The sequence below is a fragment of the Mobula hypostoma genome, chromosome 9 (assembly GCF_963921235.1).
Source record: "Mobula hypostoma chromosome 9, sMobHyp1.1, whole genome shotgun sequence".
Classification (NCBI taxonomy): Eukaryota; Metazoa; Chordata; class Chondrichthyes; order Myliobatiformes; family Myliobatidae; genus Mobula; species Mobula hypostoma.
The window spans coordinates 26,511,878-26,534,091 of NC_086105.1; the positions used below are offsets into that span (position 1 = coordinate 26,511,878).

The 22,214-nt window shown below is 37.7% G+C and overlaps 1 protein-coding gene across 2 annotated transcripts in view; it reads right to left on the minus strand.

Moving 5' to 3' along the window:
- Positions 1 to 8,317: 8,317 nt before the first annotated feature.
- The window catches only part of LOC134351576 (coiled-coil domain-containing protein 91-like), a 208,120-nt gene continuing 194,223 nt past the window's right edge, over positions 8,318 to 22,214 (minus strand). Inside the window, exon 13 of one of the 2 annotated variants that reach the window (XM_063057916.1) lies at positions 8,318 to 10,883. In XM_063057916.1, the coding sequence (XP_062913986.1) occupies positions 10,761 to 10,883 (123 nt within the window). In that variant the 3' untranslated portion in view covers positions 8,318 to 10,760. The remainder of the gene's footprint in view (positions 10,884 to 22,214) is intronic. The other variant, XM_063057915.1, reaches the window with a different exon arrangement.

Below are 22,214 nucleotides of genomic sequence, written 5' to 3' on the forward strand. Positions count from 1 at the left end.
ATTGTAGAGATGCATGAAGCTGGAAAAGGATACAAAAGCATTTCTAAAGACCTGAGTGTTTATCAGTCCACAGTGAGAGAAATTGAGGAAAATCAGTACTGTTGCTATTCTCCCTAGGAGTGGGCATCCTGCAAAGATAACACCAAGAGCACAACGTGCAATGCTGAAGGAGGTCAAAAAGGACCCAAGGGTAACAGCAAAATGCCTGCAAAAATCTCTGTTCACCCTGTCCACAATAAGAAAAACACTGAACAGCAATGGTGTTCATGGAAGGACACCATGGAGGAAACCACTGCTCTCCAAAAAAACATTACTGCATGTCTCAAGTTTGCAAAAGACCACCTGGATGTTCTACAATGCTTCTGGGACAATGTTCTGTGGACAGATGAGACAAAAGTTGAACTTTTTGGCAGAAATATGTACTGCTATGTTTGGAGGAAAAAGGGCACTGCCCACAAACACGAGAACCTCATCCCGACTGTGAAGCATGATGGTTTGGGGCTGCTTTGCTGCCTCAGGACCTGGACAGCTTGCAATCGTTGAGGGAACAACGAATTCAAAATTGTATCAGGACATTTTACAGCAGAATGTCAGATTAGCAATCCATCAACTGAAGCTTAATAGAAGTTGGATAATGCAACAAGACAATGACCTGAAAGACCAGTGTAAGTCAACAACAGAATGGTTTAAAATGAAGAAAATTTGTGTTTTGGAACGGCTGAGACAAAGTCCTGACCTTAATCCTATAGAAATGTTGTGGAAGGACCTGAAGCAAGCAGTTCATGCAACGAAGCCCACCAACATCCCAGAGCTGAAGCAGTTTTGTAAGGAGGACTGGTCGATGTGCTGGACTGATCAACAGTTATTGGAAATGTTTGAAATCATTGCTGTACAAGGGGTCACACCAGTTACAGAAAGCAGAGGTTCAAATACATTTTCCAACAAATACATATAATATTGGATCATGTTTCTCAACAAATAATGAACAAGTATCATGTTTTTGTGTTACTTATTTAATTAGGTTCTCTTTATCCAGTTTTGGGACATATGAAGATCTGAACACATTTTAAGTCATATTTATGCATGAATAGAAAAAAATCTACAGTTTCTAGCACTACTGTAGTGGTAAACTAATCAATAGTTAATTTGAATAATGCTACTTAATAATGTTGAAAATCTTGTACAACAAATTACAAATTTTCACTGACGAAACAAACAAAATGTGCAACTAAGCAATTGAAAGAATCAATAATCAAGGTAAAAGTAGATTTTAAAGCTGACCTCCCAAAGCAAATTACTAACATCATCACACCATGTAATTCTGCAGTACAGGTATTAGTATTTTAGTTAATTAAACTGATAATCCTTTAGTCATTCCAATGACAACTGCTTTATAGATTAAAAGAAGACCGAAATAAAACAAAAACATATATGTTCATCAAATTTTGGCCTTACTTACAAAATTCTAATAACACAGCAAGTCTGTGAGCTTTAAAAGACCAAGTTCTAGACTGACAGTCTTCTGGTTGACTGGTGATTGAAAGTTATTCTTCCACATCAGCTCGAAGCAGACGTTGTGCATAAGGAGGCTGTTCATCATTAGATAAACTAATTAACTATGTGCAAATCAAAATGCAGGATAAAATAAATTCTAAATAGACTGTGTCATTTGTTCCTCAAGAAAGAAATGCAAAGTAATAGATTTAAATAAGATTTGATATCCTTTACAAAATGATAAACGGATCTCAACATATGGCATTTTGCTAATGTGCTTTCAAGTATGAAATGATCATTGATCTGATTAATTGATTGCAATATCTAATCACCCTACAATATATTTACTTACATACTTGTATATCATTACTGTGATTTTGCCATTGATTACATCACCCAATGTTATTTCCAGTTGAACTAATTGTTCATAAAAGTGGAATATGATTTGACTTACTCAAGTTACTAATGCAATCCAAGAAATACAGGGGCAAGCATGCACACAACCAGCACTCACACAACCATAATGTAATAATCACATAATATTTTATAGCCATATAACCTTATAACAATTACAGCACGGAAGCAGGCCATCTCAGCCCTTCTAGTCCGTGCCAAACTCTTACTCTCACCTAGTCCCACTGACCTGTACTCAGCCCATAACCCTCCATTCCTTTCCTGTCCATATATCTACCCAATTTGACTATAAACAACAACATCGAACCTGCCTCAACCAGTTCTGCTGGAAGCTCATTCCACACAGCTACCACTCTCTGAGTAAAGAAGTTCCCCGTCATGTTACCCCTAAACTTTTGTCCTTTAACTCTCAACTCATGTCCTCTTGTTTGAATCTTCCCCACTCTCAATGGAAAAAGCCTAACCACGTCAACTCTATCAATCCCCTTCACAATTTTAAACACCTCTATCAAGTCCCCCCTCAACCTCCTACGCTCCAAAGAATAAAGACCTAACTTGTTCAACCTTTCTCCGTAACTTAGGAGATGAAACCCAGGCAACATTTTAGTAAACCTCCTCTGTACTCACTCAATTTTATTGACATCTTTCTTATAACTCGGTGACTAGAACTGTACACAATACTCCAAATTTGGCCTTACCAATGCCCTATACAATTTCAACAGTACATCCCAAATCCTATACACAATGCTCTGATTAATAAAGGCCAGCCTACCAAAAGCTTTCTTCACCACCCTATCCACATGAGGTTCCACCTTCAGGGTGGAATTTATCAGGTATATTTATCAGGTTGAGAAATTAATATTGATCAGGACATGAGGTGCAAACTTGCTATTCTTATTCAAAATTATGTCAGATGCATTTCTTTCACATCAACCAAGACAACAGATGAAATCTCAGTTTAGCACCCAGTCTAAAAGATGACGCCTCCTATCAAGTAGCATGTATTTAATGTATGGAGAGTCAGCCTAGGTTTCAGAGTTTCAAGGGGTGGGAGTTCAACTCAATAATTTGTAACTCCTTTGGTTTGGTGTCAATTTTTAAATCAAATTATGTTTTTGTGACAAATGCCAGGAAACTTTCCTACATCATCAGCCAAAAAGCCTACCTAGCCTAATCACATGTCAACTCTTACTCTGTAGGCATATAGTTTACAATTATGCTCATCTATGTATTCTTAATGGCGATAAAAGGTTGTCTTTATATCCTTTCAGAGAGTGAGGTCTCTCTCAAAATCCACTTAAAAATACAGAGATTCTTCTTTATCCTCAGCATAAATTCACTGTAATATGAGACAAAAGCTATGTTTGTTCTTTTAAATGTTCTGAATTTAATTGAAACTTTCAAAAACTAACACGAACTTTCTCTATAAATAATATTCAGTTTTTGTATATTAGCTGCAATAAATAAATAAATATATATATATATTAGTCTCGATTGTTGATAATAAAATATAGACTTCTCACCAAGCCCAACAGAGGTCAACATTTATCATATAAATGCCTGGACCATTAGACTTGCTGCTTTGTCAGGGGCAAATTTGTATTCAAGTTTCCTCTTGGTTTTGGATCCAATGGCCTTTTACTATTTAGAAACCAGCTTGCCATAGAAAATTTTGCCAAATGTCTCACAACAGCATCACCAGCATTGGCCTTTCTTTTTCTTCCTCAAAGTATTCAATCAAGTTTTTCAGGCATGACTTTTCCCAACCAAATTAAAACTTACTGAGTTTGCTTAAAACATAACTTTCTAAATTACAATTAATGCTGCCTTTCAGCATTTTTCCTGTTCATTTGCTTATCTTTATTTAGGTGAAAGGCCTTGATAAAGTGGACGTTTCCGATGGTGAGAGAGTCTAAGACCAGAAGACATGATCTCAGAATAGAGGGGCATCCTTTTAGAATGGAGATGAGGAGGAATTTCTTTAGCCAGAGTAGAAAATCTGTGGAATTCATTGCCACATGCAGCTGTGGAGGCCAAGTCTGTTTGTATATTTAAGGCAGAGGTTGATAGATTCTTGACTGGTCATGGCATGAAGGGATACGGGGAGAAGGCAGAAGATTGGGGCTGAGAGAAAAAATGTATCGGCCATAATGAAATAGTGAAGCAGACTCAATGGACCAAATGGAGTAATTGTTCCTCTTATGATCTTTATTTATTTATTGGGATACGGTGCAGAATAGACCCTTCCGGCCCTTCGAGCCGTGCAGCCCAGCAATGCCCCAATTTAATCCTACCCTAATCCTGGGACAATTTACAATGACCAATTAACCTATCCAACCAGTACATCTTTGGACTGTGGGAGAAAACTGAAGAACCCAAAGGAAGTTCACGTGGTCACGGAGAGAACACACAAATTCCACACAGTCAGTGGCGGGAATTGAACCCAGTTTGCTGGTATTGTAAAGCGCTGTGCTAACCACTATACTACCATACTGCCTCTACTCACATCATTATGAATAGGCTGATAAATCTGCAATTATTTCATTTATGCTTTTCTCTCCTTTTTAAAAGCAGAAAGTATACAATAACCTGTTATTATTTGACTATATATTTGAAAAGTCCTAAGCATTCTCTGACAGCCATATATCAAGCCATTTGTTTTCTACTTCTAGCTTTTATCTAGCTTCCTCCCTTGGACTCACTTTACACCACACGCTGTCAGAGCAGTGCTGGCAGGATAACCAAGGACACGACCCACCCAGCCAACACACTTTTCGTCCCTCTTCCCTCCGGGAGAAGACTCAGGAGCTTGAAGACTCGTATGGCCAGATTTGGGAACAGCTTCTTTCCAACTGTGATAAGACTGCTGAACAGATCCTGACCCAGATCTGGGCCGTACCCTCCAAATATCCCGACCTGCCTCTCGGTTTTTTTTTGCACTACCTTACTTTCCATTTTTCTATTATTTATTTATGATTTATAATTTAAATTTTTAATATTTACTGTCGATTTGTAATCCAGGGAGCAGGAAGCGCAGAATCAAATATCGCTATGATGATTGTACGTTCTAGTATCAATTGTTTGACAACAATAAAGTATAAAGTATATCATTAATAAGTCTCCTGTCAAGGTATTCTCTTCTGCAGTTGTCATGAATTAAGTGAAATTCTTAGAAAGAGAACACCTACAGCACAACACAGGCCCTTTGGCCCACAAAGCTATGCTGAACATGTTCTTACATGAGAAATTACTGAGGGTTACGTATAGCCCTCTATTTTTCTGAGCTCCATATACCTGTCCAGGAGTCTCTTAAAAGACCCTATCATATCTGCCTCCACCACTATCGCCAGCAGCCCATTCCACGCACTTACCAGTCTCTGCATAAAAAAACTTACCCCTAATATCTCCTCTGTACCTACTTCCAAGCACCTTAAAACTGTGCCCTCTCATGCTAGCCATTTTAGTCCTGGGTAAAAGCCTCTGACTATCCACACAATCAATGCCTTTCATCATCTTATACACCTCTATCAGGTCACCTCTCATCCTCCGTCACTCCAAGGAAAAAAGGCTGAGTTCACTCAACCTATAGTCATAAGGCATGCTCCCCACTCCAGGCGACATCCTTGTAGATCTCCTCTGCACCCTTTCTATGGTTTCCACATCCTTCCTATAGTGAGGCGACCAGAATTGAGCACAGTACTCCAAGTGGGGTCTGACCAGGGTCCTATATACCTGCATCATTACCTCTCGGCTCTGAAACTCAATCCCATGATTGATGAAGGCCAATGCACTGTATGATTTCTTAACCACAGGGTCAACCAGCGCAGCAACTTTGAGTGTCCTATGGACTCGGACCCCAAGATTCCTCTGATCCTCCACACTGCCAAGAGTCTTACCATTAATACAATATTCTGCCCATCATATTTGACCTACCAAAATGAACCAGCTCACATTTATCTGGGTTGAACTCCATCTGCCACTTCTCAGCCCAGTTTTGCATCCTATCAATGTCCCACTGTAACCTCTGACAGCCCTCCACACTATCCACACCTCCAATCTTTGTGTCATCAGAAAATTTACTAACCCATCCTTCAACTTCTTCATCCAGGTCATTTATAAAAATTACGAAGAGAAGGGGTCCCAGAACAGATCCCTGACGCACACCACTGGTGACCGACGTCCATGCAAAATATGACCCGTCTACCACTCTTTGCCTTCTGTGGGCAAGCCAGTTCTGGATTCACAAAGCAATGTCCCCTTGGATCCCATGCCTCCTTACTTTCTCAATAATCTTTGCATGAGGTACCTTGTCAAGTGCCTTGCTGAAATCCATATACACTACATCTACTGCTCTACCATCATCAATGTGTCTTAGTCACATCCTCAAAAAATTCAGTCAGGCTTGTAAGACATGACCTGCCTTTGACAAAGCCATGCTGATTATTCCTAATCATATTACGCCTCTCCAAATGCTCATAAATCCTGCCTCTCAGGATCTTCTCCATCAACTGACCAACCACTGAAGTAAGACTCACTGGTCTATAATTTCCTGAGCTATCTCTACTCCCTTTCATGAATAATGGAACAACATCCGCAACCCTCCAATCCTCCAAAACCTCTCCTGTCCCCATTGATGATGCAAAGATCATTTCCAGAGGTTCAGCAATCTTTTTCCTCACCTCCCACAGTAGCCTGGGATACATCTCGTCTGGTTCTGGTGACTTATCCAACTTGGAGTTTTCCCAAAGCTCCTGCACATCCACTTTCTTAATATCAACATAATCGTTTCAGTCCTCTGTAAATCAACCCTACAATTGCCAAGATCCTTTTCCGTAGTGAATACTGAAGCAAAGTACGCATTAAGTACTTCTGCTATCTCCTCCGATTCCATACACACTTTTCCATTGTCACACTTGATTGGTCCTATTCGCTCACGTCTTATCCTCTTGCTCTTCACATACTTGTAGAATGCCTTGCCAGTTTCTTTAATCCTGTCTGCCAAGGCCTTCTCGTGGCCCCTTCTGGCTCTCCTAATTTATTTCTTGAGCTCCTTCCTGCTAGCCTTATAATCTTCTAGCTATCATTGCCTTTCTTTTTCAACCTTTCGTAAGCTCTTCCTTTTCTTCATGACCAGATTTACAACAGCCTTTGTACACCATGGTTCCTGTACCCTACCATCTTTTCCCTGTCTCACTGGAACATACCTATGCAACATTCTTAAACAACATATCATGTTCTCAGAGCTAATACATTTCCTTTTGTTATACTTTATCACCCAGTTATGTAACTGAAGTGTCAATTTTCCCCCTTTTTCCACGTGTTAGATACTTCTGAAGCAGTGAAAGAATTTGTGATGAATGACAGCACTGACAGGTGTAAAATTTGTTAGAATTTGAATGCATAAGCATGTTTATACAAGTTAATAAGATGAGCCTTTCAGGGATAATTTAATCATGTTTACCCCCCACTTTTGCCAAATTTGCATCATAGGGGTTGGAGTGGGGAAAAGATTAAATGGAGAAGTATGAAGATATTTACTCAAGGGAGCACTGTTTATTAATATTATTCATCCACTATAGTTAATCATTTTTTGCTTTATTTACTAAAAGTCTTTTAAAAATCAATAAAATTCAATATACAGTGGATTCCAGTTAATTGGGACACACTGGAAGCAGTACATTTGGGCCCAATTAAGAAGCTGCCCCAATTTGATGAAGTTTCATGGAAATAGTTTAAAATGTATATATAAGAAAGGAAAGCTACCCTTTAACCGCAATGATATATTTCTTTAAATAAAATACGAACAAATTAGAACCCTATCAATACTACTACAGCACTATATAACTGTGCTTTATTTCCTAATAGGTATTGATAGAGGAATTCACTCAGTGTGCTCCGCCGTGTACTTTTGATTGACTGTAAATGAACAAATTAAGCACAGACACCTAGTGCAGATGATGGACTGGCTTCATACAATGCTTTCGATGATTGCATCCTCCAAATCTTCCTTTTCGTGGAAACATTCAAGATGATTGTCGATACCTTTGAATTCTTTGTAGTTTCTAACTTTGTTGAAGTAGAAAAACTCATTTCATTTTCACTCCTAGCCAGTTCTGACATCTTGAAACCTGAATGCTTGAAACCAGTGAGCAAAACAGTTCTGAATTGTCTTACTTCTTATTTCTCACCAACTATCAATGACAAAAATCACTGCTTTTTGAACACAAATATAACTGATACTATGTGAAAACTGTTCACTTTAACATGGTCATATTTCTAACCGCCGCATAAGTCCACTCAACTGACGCTAGTTAGAAACTTCTCAGCAACAATCTCCTGTCCTGTTTAAGTGGAATAGTGCCCTAAATAAATAAATAAACAAACAAACATTATTTTCTCAATTAGTATTTGTTCTTTAAGTGCTGTCTCAAATAAGCACCTGTCCCGATTAAACAGAATACACTGTATAATCAAACAAAAAAAGTAATTTTGTATGGAACATACATCAAAGTTGCTGGTGAACGCAGCAGGCCAAGCAGCATCTATAGGAAGAGGCGCAGTCGACGTTTCAGGCCGTTTTGTATGGTCTGCTTTTCAAATGTTCATGGGAAATATAAACTACCATGATATATAGGTGTACAAGATGATCAGAGGCATTGATCGTGTAGCTAGCCAGAGGCTTTTTTCCAGGGCTGAAATGGCTAATGTGAGGGGCCATAAAACATGAGGGGGCATAGTTTTAAGGTGCTTGGAAATAGGTATCGAGGGGATGCCAGGGGTAAGTTTGTCAATTTCCCCCTGGGATCAATAAAGTATGACTATGACTATGTCACACAGAGAGTGGTGGGTGCGTGGAATGCACTGCTGGTGGCAGTGGTGGAAGCGGATACAACAGGGTCTTGTAAGAGCCTCTTAGCTAGGTACATGGAGCTTAGAAAATTAGAGGACTATGTACTACGGAAATTCTAGACTGTTTCTGGAGTAGGTTACATGGTCGGCACAACATTGTGGGCTGAAGGGCCTGTAATGTGCTGTAGATTTCTATGTTCTATGAGGGCAGATCACAATAATATATTTACCCCATTCTTTAACCACAGGAAGGAGTCACTCCTAATGAGACCATAAAAATTAGTTCTTATTCAATTGCTTAAAAATTAAGTAACATTATACATTCACCTCAAATAAGGAATTTATTTTCCTTCTTTAATCAACATAAAATTAGCTTGTTCATTACAGAAAGTGATATTTCTAAAATAGATTATATTTTGTTGAATATGATTTACATTTGATTTCTACCTCTGTCAAACACAGAAATTATGACAGAAAGCACAGTAATAGGCCTGGCCCAGAAAAATCCTTGGTTAAAATGTTTAAATATTATGCTATTCCAAAATCTACACAAACATAGCCAAAATTAGTGAATGACAATATGGCAGAAACACCCAAAACTAGGAAAATGATCCTTTAACCCTCACAGGGACCAATAGTCCATATGTGTTTGAGGTGCCTTGCTATACTGTACATGGTCACTTAGGCATACTTGTGAATTTAAAACCGCAAAATTACAGGTGCTGGAAATCTGAAATAAAAGTACAAAATGCAGGAAGAGATTTCTATTTGGTGAAAGGTAATTGACTTGTGATGTTAAAATTGTTTCCCTATCCATTGAAGCTGCCCAACCAGCTAACTATCTGGCTTATCAACCTGCCTGCATATGCACTTGCACAATTCTTTCATTTACCTATTGACATGATAATTCATCTTCAGCTCAATACTCAAGTTAAAGGTCAAAATACTCAGAAAAAAATGTACATTAGAGAGCATAGTGCAAACAGACCCTCAAATCTGATTACTTAATAAGATCACAGCTAATTGTTTACATCTTCATCTGAACCTGACAATGTTTTTCCATTTCTTCATGTCCAAATTACATTAACCTATGTTTACCGTACTCACCTATGACAGAATTGCCAGTCTTCTTTCTGAGGATTTATAAGTATAAGTGAAGAACTCCCATCTCAGACTTAAATGGCTAATAACTTACACTGAGATTAAGATCCATAATGTTAGATTTTCCAGGGGAAATAGCACATTGACTTTGAGAAGCTCTCTAAAATTGAAGCATTTCAATTAGATCGCCTCTCATTATTCCAAACTCTCAACTTAAAAATTTAATCCAAAATAAATGCAAGTTTGATGTATTGTTGTGATAAATACAATCTGAATTCAAATTAATATTTTGATGTACATAGCTATCCGGCAAATTCTTTCCTGCAAAGAACACTGAAATAAGAAACCATAAAAACTATAGTGTTATTTTGCAGCAGACAATATAAAATTAAAGAAACTAAAAAATTCAATGGAGGATATACAAGATCTTTTAAAACTGGTTTTAAGTCCCTATCGTCCAAAACTCCTCAGATGTTGCAAATGTCGAATATGATTAAGAAATATACATCTGGCATTAGATGAAAGCAATTTTGGTACCTGTACAAAATTGGTACATGTAAGTCTCATATTACAGTGCTTATAAAATTATATCTTAATGATATATGAACAAGGGTGCCCCTTTTGTGTAAAATTAATGTTTATAAGCTTAATGTTACTCCCTTTATTAAGCTAATTTTATAGTTTTGTGCCAATTAAGTTGATAATATTTTTGTGCAAACTTAAGAGAATCTGTTTTGAAGGTCTTCAAGGCTGCTAGTGACTTCAAGTAAGTATTGTGCACACATTTTAAACTGGCATGCACAACACGAATGGCATTTCCGAACACACAGAAACCAAATAGATGGTGTCAGGTTTATTGTAATATTTGTTTTTCTTGCTTCATCTGTTTAAACATCTTGAAGTTACTCAGTGTCTTGTTCCACAGCTAAAGGCATATCTTCCAAAAGTGCAGATAACTGCTTCTGTGCACATGATAGAAACAGTCCCAAGCTGGTTAGGTTACGTTGCTGAGCCACTTGGTCAAGCTGCAAGAGAAAAAATAATTCATAATAAACCAGTGCTACAAAACAGAACATGAGTTAATTTTAAACAGATGCCTGAAAATAGAACACAACAGATGACATCAGCAAGTTAATGCCATAAATACAAAGCAAGATGCAGGTTTCTCCTTAGGTTGTGAATGCTCAACTTAAGAAAAATGCTTGGTAGAGAGGCAGGATGGGAGAGGACACATTTCCAGGCTGCTGAGAGGCTTCAGGCATCTTCTGCAGAGTGGGAGTGGGGCATTTCCATGTGCCTTCTCTACTTTCTCCATGCCCGAAGCCCAAACTGCAATGATCAGGTATTATGTTAGGCTGAACAGAGCTGGGAGTGGTGAGCAGACCCACCTACTCATTCATCAGTGAGGCAGGCCGGTGGCTGTTCTTCTGTTACAGATGTTTCTTTGATCTTTTCCAATACACTCTTTTCGTCCATTTATGGTTTACAAACAGGACTGGAACTTTGTTGTAATCTGGGGACTGTCTTTACAACATTCAAGTACGACAGAATACCATTCAGATTTCTGGGAGGCATTCTGTGATACTTCAAAATCAGAATCAGGCTTACTATCATTTAAATGTCGTTTGTCGTGAAATTTGCACCTGCATGTAGCATTTTCCAATTTCAAAATAAACCCTGAAGAGTCAACTTCTTTTCTAATAAATAAGAAAAGGTCTATAAAATTATGAGGCCATAGGCAGGAGGAATGCACATAACCTTTTCCCAAGCATTGTGGAATTAAAAGCTAGAGGGCACAGGTTTAAGGTCAAAGGGGAAGCATTTAATAAGAACCCGAGGAGAGTGGTCAGTGTATGATACAAACTGCAAGAGGAAGTGGTTGAGGCAGGTACATTAACAATACTTAAACATTACTTGAACAGGTACATAGATCGGAAAGGTTTAAAGGGATGTGGACCAAATAAGGCAAATAGAACTAAGTGGGCATCTCAGTCAGCATGGACCAGTTGGGATGAACGGTTTGTTTCTGTGACTCAAAGACTCAATTACTTCATTATCTTTTTGCAACCAATTAAAATACTAGACAGAAGTTAAGTAATATTCCAACTTTGATAAGGATGGTATCTGCTTTTCATGATCACAGAACAATGAGAAGGGAAAATCAAAAAATAGTATATATTTGTATGTGTCATAAACACTTCCAGAACTATATGATTCATCAAAACTTTGAACCATAGCCACAGTTTTTTAAAATAATTTTCAACAACTATCCAGCACAGATAGAACTCTATCTTGCATTTAATGAAATAAAGGAACATCTTTCAACATAATGTAATTTATTCACAACATTATAGCATAGGGATTTTCACCAATTCTCATTTGAAAATCCTTTGATTTCTTTCTAATTAGCAAAAGAAAAATGCTGCACCTACAAATGCAATTATTGCATTCATGTAATTTATTAACATTTTACCATATTAATACAAGGTTATCTTAAAACTGTTTGCAAAAAGCAGAAACAACAGGTTTAGAAGGAATCTATCGGCTACTTAGGACGATCCCTAATAGAACACTGCCCTTCGACTTGATCACTATGTCAATTGGTCACCAAGCATTTCAGAGCCTGCTCAGATCAACTAAGCAACTGAACCACTTAGTATATATGCAAACACGAGGAATTCTGTAGATGCTGGAAATTCAAGCAACACACATCAAAGTTGCTGGTGAACGCAGCAGGTCAGGCAGCATCTCTAGGAAGGGGTACAGTCGACGTTTCAGGCCGAGACCCTTCGTCAGGACTAATTGAAGAAAGAGCTAGTAAGAGATTTGAAAGTCAGAGGGGGAGGGGGAGATCCAAAATGAAACGTCGACTGCACCTCTTCCTACAGATGCTGCCTGACCTGCTGCGTTCACCAGCAACTTTGATGTGTGTCACTTTGTATATATATTACAATTAAAGCAAATGAAAAAAAAATACTCCTGGAGAAGCAGTAGTGTATATTCCTTGTTAAATATAAGCTGACAAAACCAAATACAATTTGCTGATAAAACTGATCTAAAAATGTTATTCGAAAGGATGAGGAATGGGAGAAAAGGGTGGGGGTGATATTGGTTAAGTATATTAGGTGAATAATTAAAGCCTACAAAGTAATGGACACTGCCCAGTCTAACACTGATAAAGCCCTCCTCACCTCTTGAGCACATCTACAAGGAATGCTATTGCAGGAAAGTAGCATTCATCTTCGAGGAAGGCAATGCTCTCTTCTCACTGCTGCCATTAGAACCCACACCACCAAGTTGAGGAACAGTTACTGCTCCTCAGCCATCAGGCCCTTGAACCAGAAGGGATAACTTCACTCACCACAACACTGAACTGTTCCCACAACCTATGGACTCACTTTCAAGGACTCTTCTTGATCTTTATTTATGATTATTACTTTGCCTTTTTCCTTAGTTTTAGTATTTGCATGGTCTGTTGTCCTTGCCAATTGCTTATCCACCTTGTGCGCAATTTTTCATTGATTCTATTGTGTTTCTTTGTATTATGTTCACAAGAAAATGAATCTCAGGGTTGCATATGGTGACATATATGTACTTTGAGAATAAATTTTACAGATTTAGAAAGAAAACCTTGGTGCAACAAAATGCAGACACATGCATTTAAAGTAACAAAAGTTTTGACTAATTCTAAACAAAAATACAAAATCACAAATTCTCAAAATCCTTTGGTGCACAGTGTGCAGTTTACTTTAAGGCAAAGAAGGGGTGCCTGAACTCACCATTTGGCATTTTCATAAAGTGCTCATTGCCAACTTTGAATAAAGCTGCACACAAAGGACAAACGGCCTCTGTGCGTGACTTATTCTTTCCTGATATCAATTGCTATCAGGTATCGGCTCTGGGGATCTCTCGCGACCACAAAAATAATGAGACATTCACATGCAAATAAGGTAGAAACTGAAAATCAAACTGCATAAAAATTAAAAGCTCGGAAATTTAAAATAAGTGAAGGAATGGAAATCATATGCATAATATTTCTATGTTAATGACTAATACATTGTAGAAAGCAGAAATTAGAATTTGAATATTATTAAAACTCAGTTACATCTCATTCAAAGAGCAATATTTTAAAGGTTTTTGTAATTGTGAGAATAGTTAATGCTCGTGTCAGTATACTGATTACTCTGCCACATGGTATACCATAGAGCAGCAGCAGATCACTAATAGCAGCTCCTGAACTTGTCCAGATACATACCCCCAAAAAATAACATTAGACTTTCTGCAATATAGGAACTAAATCTTATTCAATAATTTCAGCTGATTTTAATCTTTAAATTAATGTTGAATTCTTCAAAATGATCAGGAGCAATATGCATTATGAGGAATGCGAGCAATAACCTTTTATTTAAAAAGTCCAAAGCACTCAAAGTAAATGGGTGCTGGATGCTTCAAAGCTGCTTTCCTTTACACACCCTATCCAATGCTCAGTGAAAATGGTACAAGGAGTTACAGCCACATGTATATTTCCATACCCTGTGAGGTTCTGTGAAAATCTGCAACACAGACAACGTTTTGCAAATGGAATTATCCATGCAAAAATAAGAGCTTAAATCAAATACATAATTGAAGGCATCTTTGAGTTTACCTAACATTGTACAGTAACTTTCTAGAGCAATGAAAGGCTTTGATGGAGGAGTGGGGACATATGTTCATGAGAAATTAATGTAATAGGACTCAAATCTTGTTAAGAGCTACTGACAATCACCCCAGTGTAAAAAAAAGTTTTAACACTGAGAACCATTAACTTCAAATGCATTTTTTTCTGTCCAAATACAATATACACACCAGAAATCGAGACACTTCTTCGTGATTTATTTACAAGAAGTGAGCTTTGTAGGATTTCACTCTCACCACAGATATTTGAAAATTTTACAAAAATTACAATTAGCCAAAAGACTGTTTAAAACACAAGTAGTTTTATATTGATAACAACAATTCAAAAGCAAAGTTATTGGCATGAAACATTGTGCTTTAATATTGCAAAAACACCTGAATATTCTAAGAGCCGTTTAAATTTTTAGTTCTGCAGGTGAATGAACAATACGGCATTATAAACAGACTATAGCTATAACATTTTCCATTGCCTTCAGACAATTGACTATTCATATGCAAAAACGGCCACTTAAATGAAAGACGAGCAGAGATTAATAGTGCAATTTCTTAGTGTCAGCTTTTTTCGCAAAAATTGGCTTCTGATTATTCTCTTTCCTCCTTGGATACTGATTTTGCTAGGGTGTCATTACATAGGTATTGGTCAACTTCCAAAGCCTTGGCTAGGGGAGTTGAGAATTCTGACTCAACTTATTGGCAGGCCATTTAGTTGCAGCAACCACAGTCCAAGTCCAATCCTTCCAACATCTACTCACATCTGCCACCACTATTGGGAGTAGGAATCCTGCTCACTTTCCCCTCGCTCATGCTAAACACCAGAATAGATTGTCATAAAATTAACCATTGCTCTAGCTGAAATCAATTAATTCCAAACCTGAGTGCTTCTTGGTTGTTGAAAAGTAGTTACTCACTGGGAAAAAAAGAGGTGAGTGACAACTTACTGGTCGTTTGAAAGGCAAGAAATTTGACTAAAATAATTAATAATAACATCTTTTCTGAAGTAAATTGCGGTAAACTATCACTGCAAACAGTGAGGAGGCAAGCAAAGTGAATTTGAGGGATGAGCCCTTCTGGTGTTTTGCAAAATTGATGCAGGTGGAGTTGGAGTGAGCAATTCGGAAAGGAGGAGTCGAGGCAGAGGAGTTTCGATGCCCGTCCAACTAACCTGGGTGCAAGGTTGGATCGCTCTAAGCACCAAGCCGATTTGGAGAGGTCAAGAACGGCTTCAGTCTGAGCAGTGAGACCTAGGCCCAGAGCAAATCGCCGGGCAGCATAGTCCAGGCCTTGAGCAGGGCTCTGGTCCTAATGCTAAGCACGATCCGCTGTGAACAATTTAAGCACCAGCCCAGAGAGACTGGAAAGGCAGGATGTCAGGACCAATGGCAAGGGTGGTGCTAACTCTGCACTGAGGCTCTGAGACTGCCCCAGCTGCCGTGCTTCGTGTGTGTGGGCTTCACTAATATGATAAACTAACACCGAGGGTTCAGGCCTACTCCGGGCTGCTCAATCTTGTTTGGAATGTTGTTCCTCACTTCTATTGTTTGCATGATTTGTGATTTTTTTCTCCTTCTTTGCACATTAGGTGTTGGTCTTTTTTAAAATTCAGTTCTGTCAGGTTTCTTGCTTTGTGGTTGCCTGTAAGCAGACAAATCTCAAGGTTGTATAACTTATACATTCTTTGATATGTGTACTTTGAATCTTGATCCATGTGATGTTCCCACTTTGCTTTGTATTCAATACAAAACACCAAACATTTAAGAACAGCTAACATTAGAGAAAGCCAATTCTCTTCATGATAAAATGTTAGGACGTTTAATTTTTTTCTTCTCACGTGGGGTGGCGGGGGGGGGGGAGGGTTGAATGAACATGTTGCCGTTCTTTTCCGTGATTTGTTAGTTTTTTTTGTGGAGGGGTTGGGGTTGATGCTTTTATTTGAATGACTTCCATGGTTTTCTTTGTTTCACGGCTATCTACAAAAGACAGATCTCACAGTTGTATCCTGCAGACATACTCTGATAATAAATTGAACCTTTGAACCTTTAATACAAAAGATCCCGTGAAAATAACAATTCCAGTATGAAGACTACTTATTTCAGTGTATTGAAGATCAAGAAGCGTCACTGGAATTTTATGAATCATTTCACAAACTTACTGTGTTTTTAAGGATGCAACAGTACACAATGACTTGCCCTACAAAAATTAACCAATTAGATCAAAGCAGTAAGCTTTGATAAAGAATAAAGAAAAAGAATAACAAGACCTTTCTGTAGCAATTCAAGAAATTTGGAATGGCTATATTCAGTTTAGTGGGAAAATTATTATTAATTGCCTTTGGCTTTTGAAACTTCATGTTGTATGTGGCATTTTAGCTGCAGAGAGACAAAATATTTAACAGTAAAAGTATATTTTCTGGTTAAGGAACTGAAACTTAATTGCACAGAAGCTCCAACAAACTACTGGCACCTTGGATTTGTGATACTCTTTTATAAGCACTATTTAATGAAATTAGTACTGTGGTGCTTTTGAAGGAAGAAAAAATTGATATATTTATCTCATTGACAAGCACTTCAAATTAAACATATTTAAATAAGTAAAAATGGTATATAAAAAAACTGGCAACTTGAAATAGATTTTAAGAGTGATGGCCGAATATGAGTGTCTCAAGTATCTTTACAGCTGTTGGGTAACAGAGCTTGCCAGGTTGCTATGTGGGTTTGCAGTAAATGCAGGCTGTCAGACTTTTATAATTTCACTAGTCATTTTATGTGGTATTTGTGGATACTTTCCCAGTGCCCAAAACAGTTATTCATTTTCACGGAATGACCTCATTTTTTCCTGCAAGCATTTAGGGCATTTTTTAAAATCCCTTTTCTTTATAGACTTATAGAATTTCTAAAAGACCCCTCAGGATTGACTCCAAGCATTTTGGAGGGATTGGCCTTTAAGCAGGTATACCAGTGTTGAGAGCCTCAATTTTCAGCCCTCTACACTCATAAACCATCAAAATTCCCTACTTCTCCACTGTAATTAAATTAATTATGATGGTAATACGAAAATATACCTGGGCCTACCTCATCAACACAAGGGAGGGCTTGAAGCACAGTTACTGTTGATCATGTGCTTACAATTGTTTTGCTTCTCAATTACAGAATGGTATCCATTGTCAGGGACTAACCTTCAGGGCACAGTTCTTTAGGGTTATTTTTATTTCTCTATTCATAGAATGCTGCTTGACCTCCTAAGTATTGTCTGCATTCCTGTTTTTGTTTCAGATTTACAGCACTTACAGTTATTTGCTTTTCAAGAAAACCATCTGCCAGGTTCTGCAGGCCAAGTGAAAAAGGAAATTAGCCACCAAAATGACAAGCAATCATTAAATATTTGCCAATTACATATAAACTTTGGAAAGCAAAACTAAAACTAAAACCAAAACCAAAAAGAGCGTAAGGTAGATAGAGAAATAGGTATGAATCAGAGGGTTCTATCTTTGTCACTAGAACATCTACCTTCATCAATAAGGTTTCCAATTGAACAATGAGAAATACATCGAATCCATCTGGTTGTGAAGTGTAAGCCAAGACGTCTAATGTCTATACTCAATTCTATTGCAATGAAAGCCAGTACAATGAAGGTGCCTTGCGTACTTGAATATTAACTTTGTCACTTGTGTAAATATACATCAACATCACTGCAATGCCAGTACTTCGCAATTATATCTTATAAGAAGTTCTGCCTTTTATTTTCTCCCACCAAAATGAACATTATATTCTACCAAAGTCAAAGTAAATTTATAGTCAAACTACATATACAGTATAACACCATATACTACCCTGAGGTTCATATTCTTGCAGGCATTTACAGGAAAATAAAGAAATACAATAGAATTTATGAAAAAACATACAGAAGCAGACTGAAAAAAATATAATGTGCAAAAGAATGCTGAGAACATGAACTGTAAAGTCCTTGAAAATGAATCTGTAGGTTGTGAAATCAGTTCAGAGTTGAGTAGAGTGAAGCAATCCATGCTGGTTCAGGAGGCTGATGGCTGTAAGGTAACAACTGTTTCTGAACCTGGTGGTGTGGGACCGGGGGGGTCTGTACCTCCTGTCTGATGGCAGAAGCAAGAAAAGAGCTTGGCCTGGATGGTGGCAGTGCTTATTGTAAACGTGCTCAATGGAGGATTTGCCCGAGATGGACATTTGTCACTTTTCCATTTCTGGGCATTGGTGTGTTCATTCTGTATTATATTCCACCTATAATTTACTTGCCCATTCATTTAACCTGTCTACATACGTTTTTAACCTATTGTGCTTACCTCAATGTACCTTTCACCTAACTTTCTAATCCGTAATATATTACCAGTCGACTCTACATCTGTCATTGACAGACTGCAACTAGTTCAAAAGGAAGCATAATTCTTGGAGTATCCAAACAGTTGAGATCACCAGTTGAAAGGTGAATCATTTTTACTTTTTTATCCATTTCCACTCCTTAATCAATGTCAGTGGATTACCACCAATATCATGAGCTATTTTTTTCTTTTTGCAACCATCTCTGTGTAGCACCTTTTGTTTGAAAATTAAAATACTCCATATTGACCAGTTTCCACTCACCTATCCTGCTAGTTAATACTGCAAAATCAATGGATGTATCAAACAAAATTTCTCTTTTCCATTGAAACTTACCATCAAAGAACAATGCTCTCACACTTCTACAGGTGTGAATATCTTGAACAGGACCCCCAAATTCCAATTTTACAGCCATACATTTATCCATCAAGTAGTTTTACAACAGATACACATAAGAAAAAAAACAAACAAAAAACAGACAAAATACTCCCTCCCACCACCGCCCCCCCCACCCACAACCCTGGTATGGAAAAAATTTTTTCCTCGTTCACAGTTGAAAAATAGCAAAAATAAAATTCGATCAAGTAAGGTATGAGGTCCTAATGTGTATTAATTAAGTATATATTACTACACTAAGCAGATAGTAGAAGCACAGGAAGACGGGTATCCATACTAATTCAGTAACCGAGGAGGTGTAATGATGGTAATAAGGTCAAAAAGGAGTCCCATATTTTTTCATATGTTGCTGGTTTCCTTCTCACACTATACAAGATCTTTTCAGGTTTCCTACAGGATGTTAACTCATTTAACCTGAGTGAGGGAGGAAATTCAGATTTCCAGTTTTGTAGGATACAGCTGTAGCCGCGAGCAGTATAAAGTATATTTATATTGTTCTGTAAATTTATATTAAATAATAAATTTATATTTATAAACTCCTCTATGGAATCCCAATATCCCCCACCTGATGGCAGACGGAATTCTGGTTAATAGTGGTATAAAAACAGTTGAAGATTTATATAGCCAAGATAACTTTGCCAGTTTTCAACAACTGTCTGGTAAATTTAATCTACCAAATCATAATTTATTTAAATATTTTCAGATTAGACCCTGGGTCCATTACAGTTATACAGGCTATCCACAAATTCCAATAGAATCCCCATTTGAAAAGCACTTGCTTAGTGAAGCCCTGTACACTACAAGGGGTCTTACGTCATCTATTTATATTATTTTAAACAGCAACTTGCCAAGCTATACTAAGAGTGATATTAAAAATAAGTGGGAATCAGATCTTGAATGCAATTACAATGATGCTGATTGGTGTAATATACTTCAAATGTCCCAAACTGTATTAATTTCAACTAAACATAGACAAATACAGTTTAATATTTTTAACAGGACCTACTACACTCCACATAGACTGCACAAAATATACCATAACGCCTCTCCTAATTGTCAGAGATGTAAATCTTGTGATGGAGACTTACTTCATATGCTTTGGAATTGCTGTTATCCGGAAGACTTTTGGAAATACATTGTTAGAATAACCTCAGATATGATAAAAACCAAAATTTCATTTTGATCCTAGGGTCTGGATTTTGGGAGATCTACAAGGTCTTAATGTGAACTACAATAAAAAAAAATACATCAAGTAGTTTTTGATATGTGGCTGAAAATAACAATGCACATAGTTCCCTAAGTTCTGGGTTTTATTTTCAACCCAAGCTGCTCAAATGCAGATACTCATTTCCAATCTTAGTCAAGATTTGCCATAAGAATTGTATTTGTTATACATTTGGGTTCTCCTCCATACACTCCAAGTTTCTCTCCAGCTGCAAGATGTCCTCAATCTTGCTATTAAGCCTGCAACGTAACTTCTGGAACCCCAATATCAGGGCAGTATATGATAATAGCTATCACCTTAGACACTGTATTTGGTGTCCCATTACCTACCCAAGATGCAATAACACGCTTCCATTCACAATCATGAACCACGACTGTACCTTAACTTACCACAGGGATACAACAGTCACCTGAATCAAGTTCCAGTTTTACTCTTATTATCTCTGAAATCCTGCATTTTAAAGACATGTCAGCAATACTGAGCTGAGCTCCATGAGCTGCACATCGTTACTGCAGATGTAGATGTCATAGATCACAGCTTGCACCTCAACGTTCCAGCATTGCACATTACAGCACCAGCTCCTATTTGAATATTGAATTCAACTTAATGGTTTTAAAAAGCTTAGTTTTTAATATTTTCAATTAAGTTACAAGTACAAATTAATTATAACAGCCCATTTATATAGCTTGACAACATGCCAGGTACTTTTCCTGCTGCATTGCTCAGACTCCATTAATTTCTTGAACAGCTATTCTGGATTCTGGCTGCTGAAAAGATGGTGGAGAATCACCTTGACTGTGCATGGTGATGATTTTAATGGGAGCAAGGAGATAGAATGCCATGAAATGAAGCTCGAGATCAAAGCTGATGAAGAATTCCTCTATAACGAATATTCCTCTATTGTTAAAGGGGAGGGGTTGGCAGGAGATGTAAGGCACTCTTCCCCTCCATTAGCCTGCAGGTCAATCTTGGGCACAGTGTAGCACCTGCTAACTGCTTCGCCCCCAGATCAGGGTCACGTGAAGCCATGGGAGTAGATGATAGATGGTCACATGAGGAGCTGGTGCATACCACATCCTGGTTATGCGACCACTGGTGCCAGGCAGACAATCTCTGAAGAGTATTCATAATGGCTGGGGTCACCCGTCTTGTAAAGACATTGCCTAGAAGAAGGCAATGGCAAACCACTTTGGAAGAAAAAATTGCCAAAAACAATTACAGACATAGAAAGACCATGATCACCCACTTCATATGACACAGCACATAATGAACAAACGATTGTTAAAGGAACAGAGGGATTGTAAACGTTATACTCTTACTCTAAGATTAGTGTTTAGGAACCCAAATGGGCCAATTACAGCTCTTTACTACCTGTTATGTAAAAATCTGGAGAACATTAATAGCTCCTTGAACAAACATGGATTAAGGAGTCAGCACATTAAAAGCAAATTGAATTTGTTAATGACCTTAATGAGATAAGAGATTACATGAGGGGAATGTGTTGATGTTGTACATAAATTAATGTACAAAAGACAATTGCAAAGAAACATTACAGGTGCAATTACATTATTGGACAATTATACCTGTTGAAAACAAGTGAGAAAACAAGGAGTAACTTTGCAGAGAAATCACAAATATGCAAAAACCATGACTAATTATTATGGGGAGCTTCAATTATCCTTAGATAAACAGGGAGAACAATAAGAAAGGAAAAA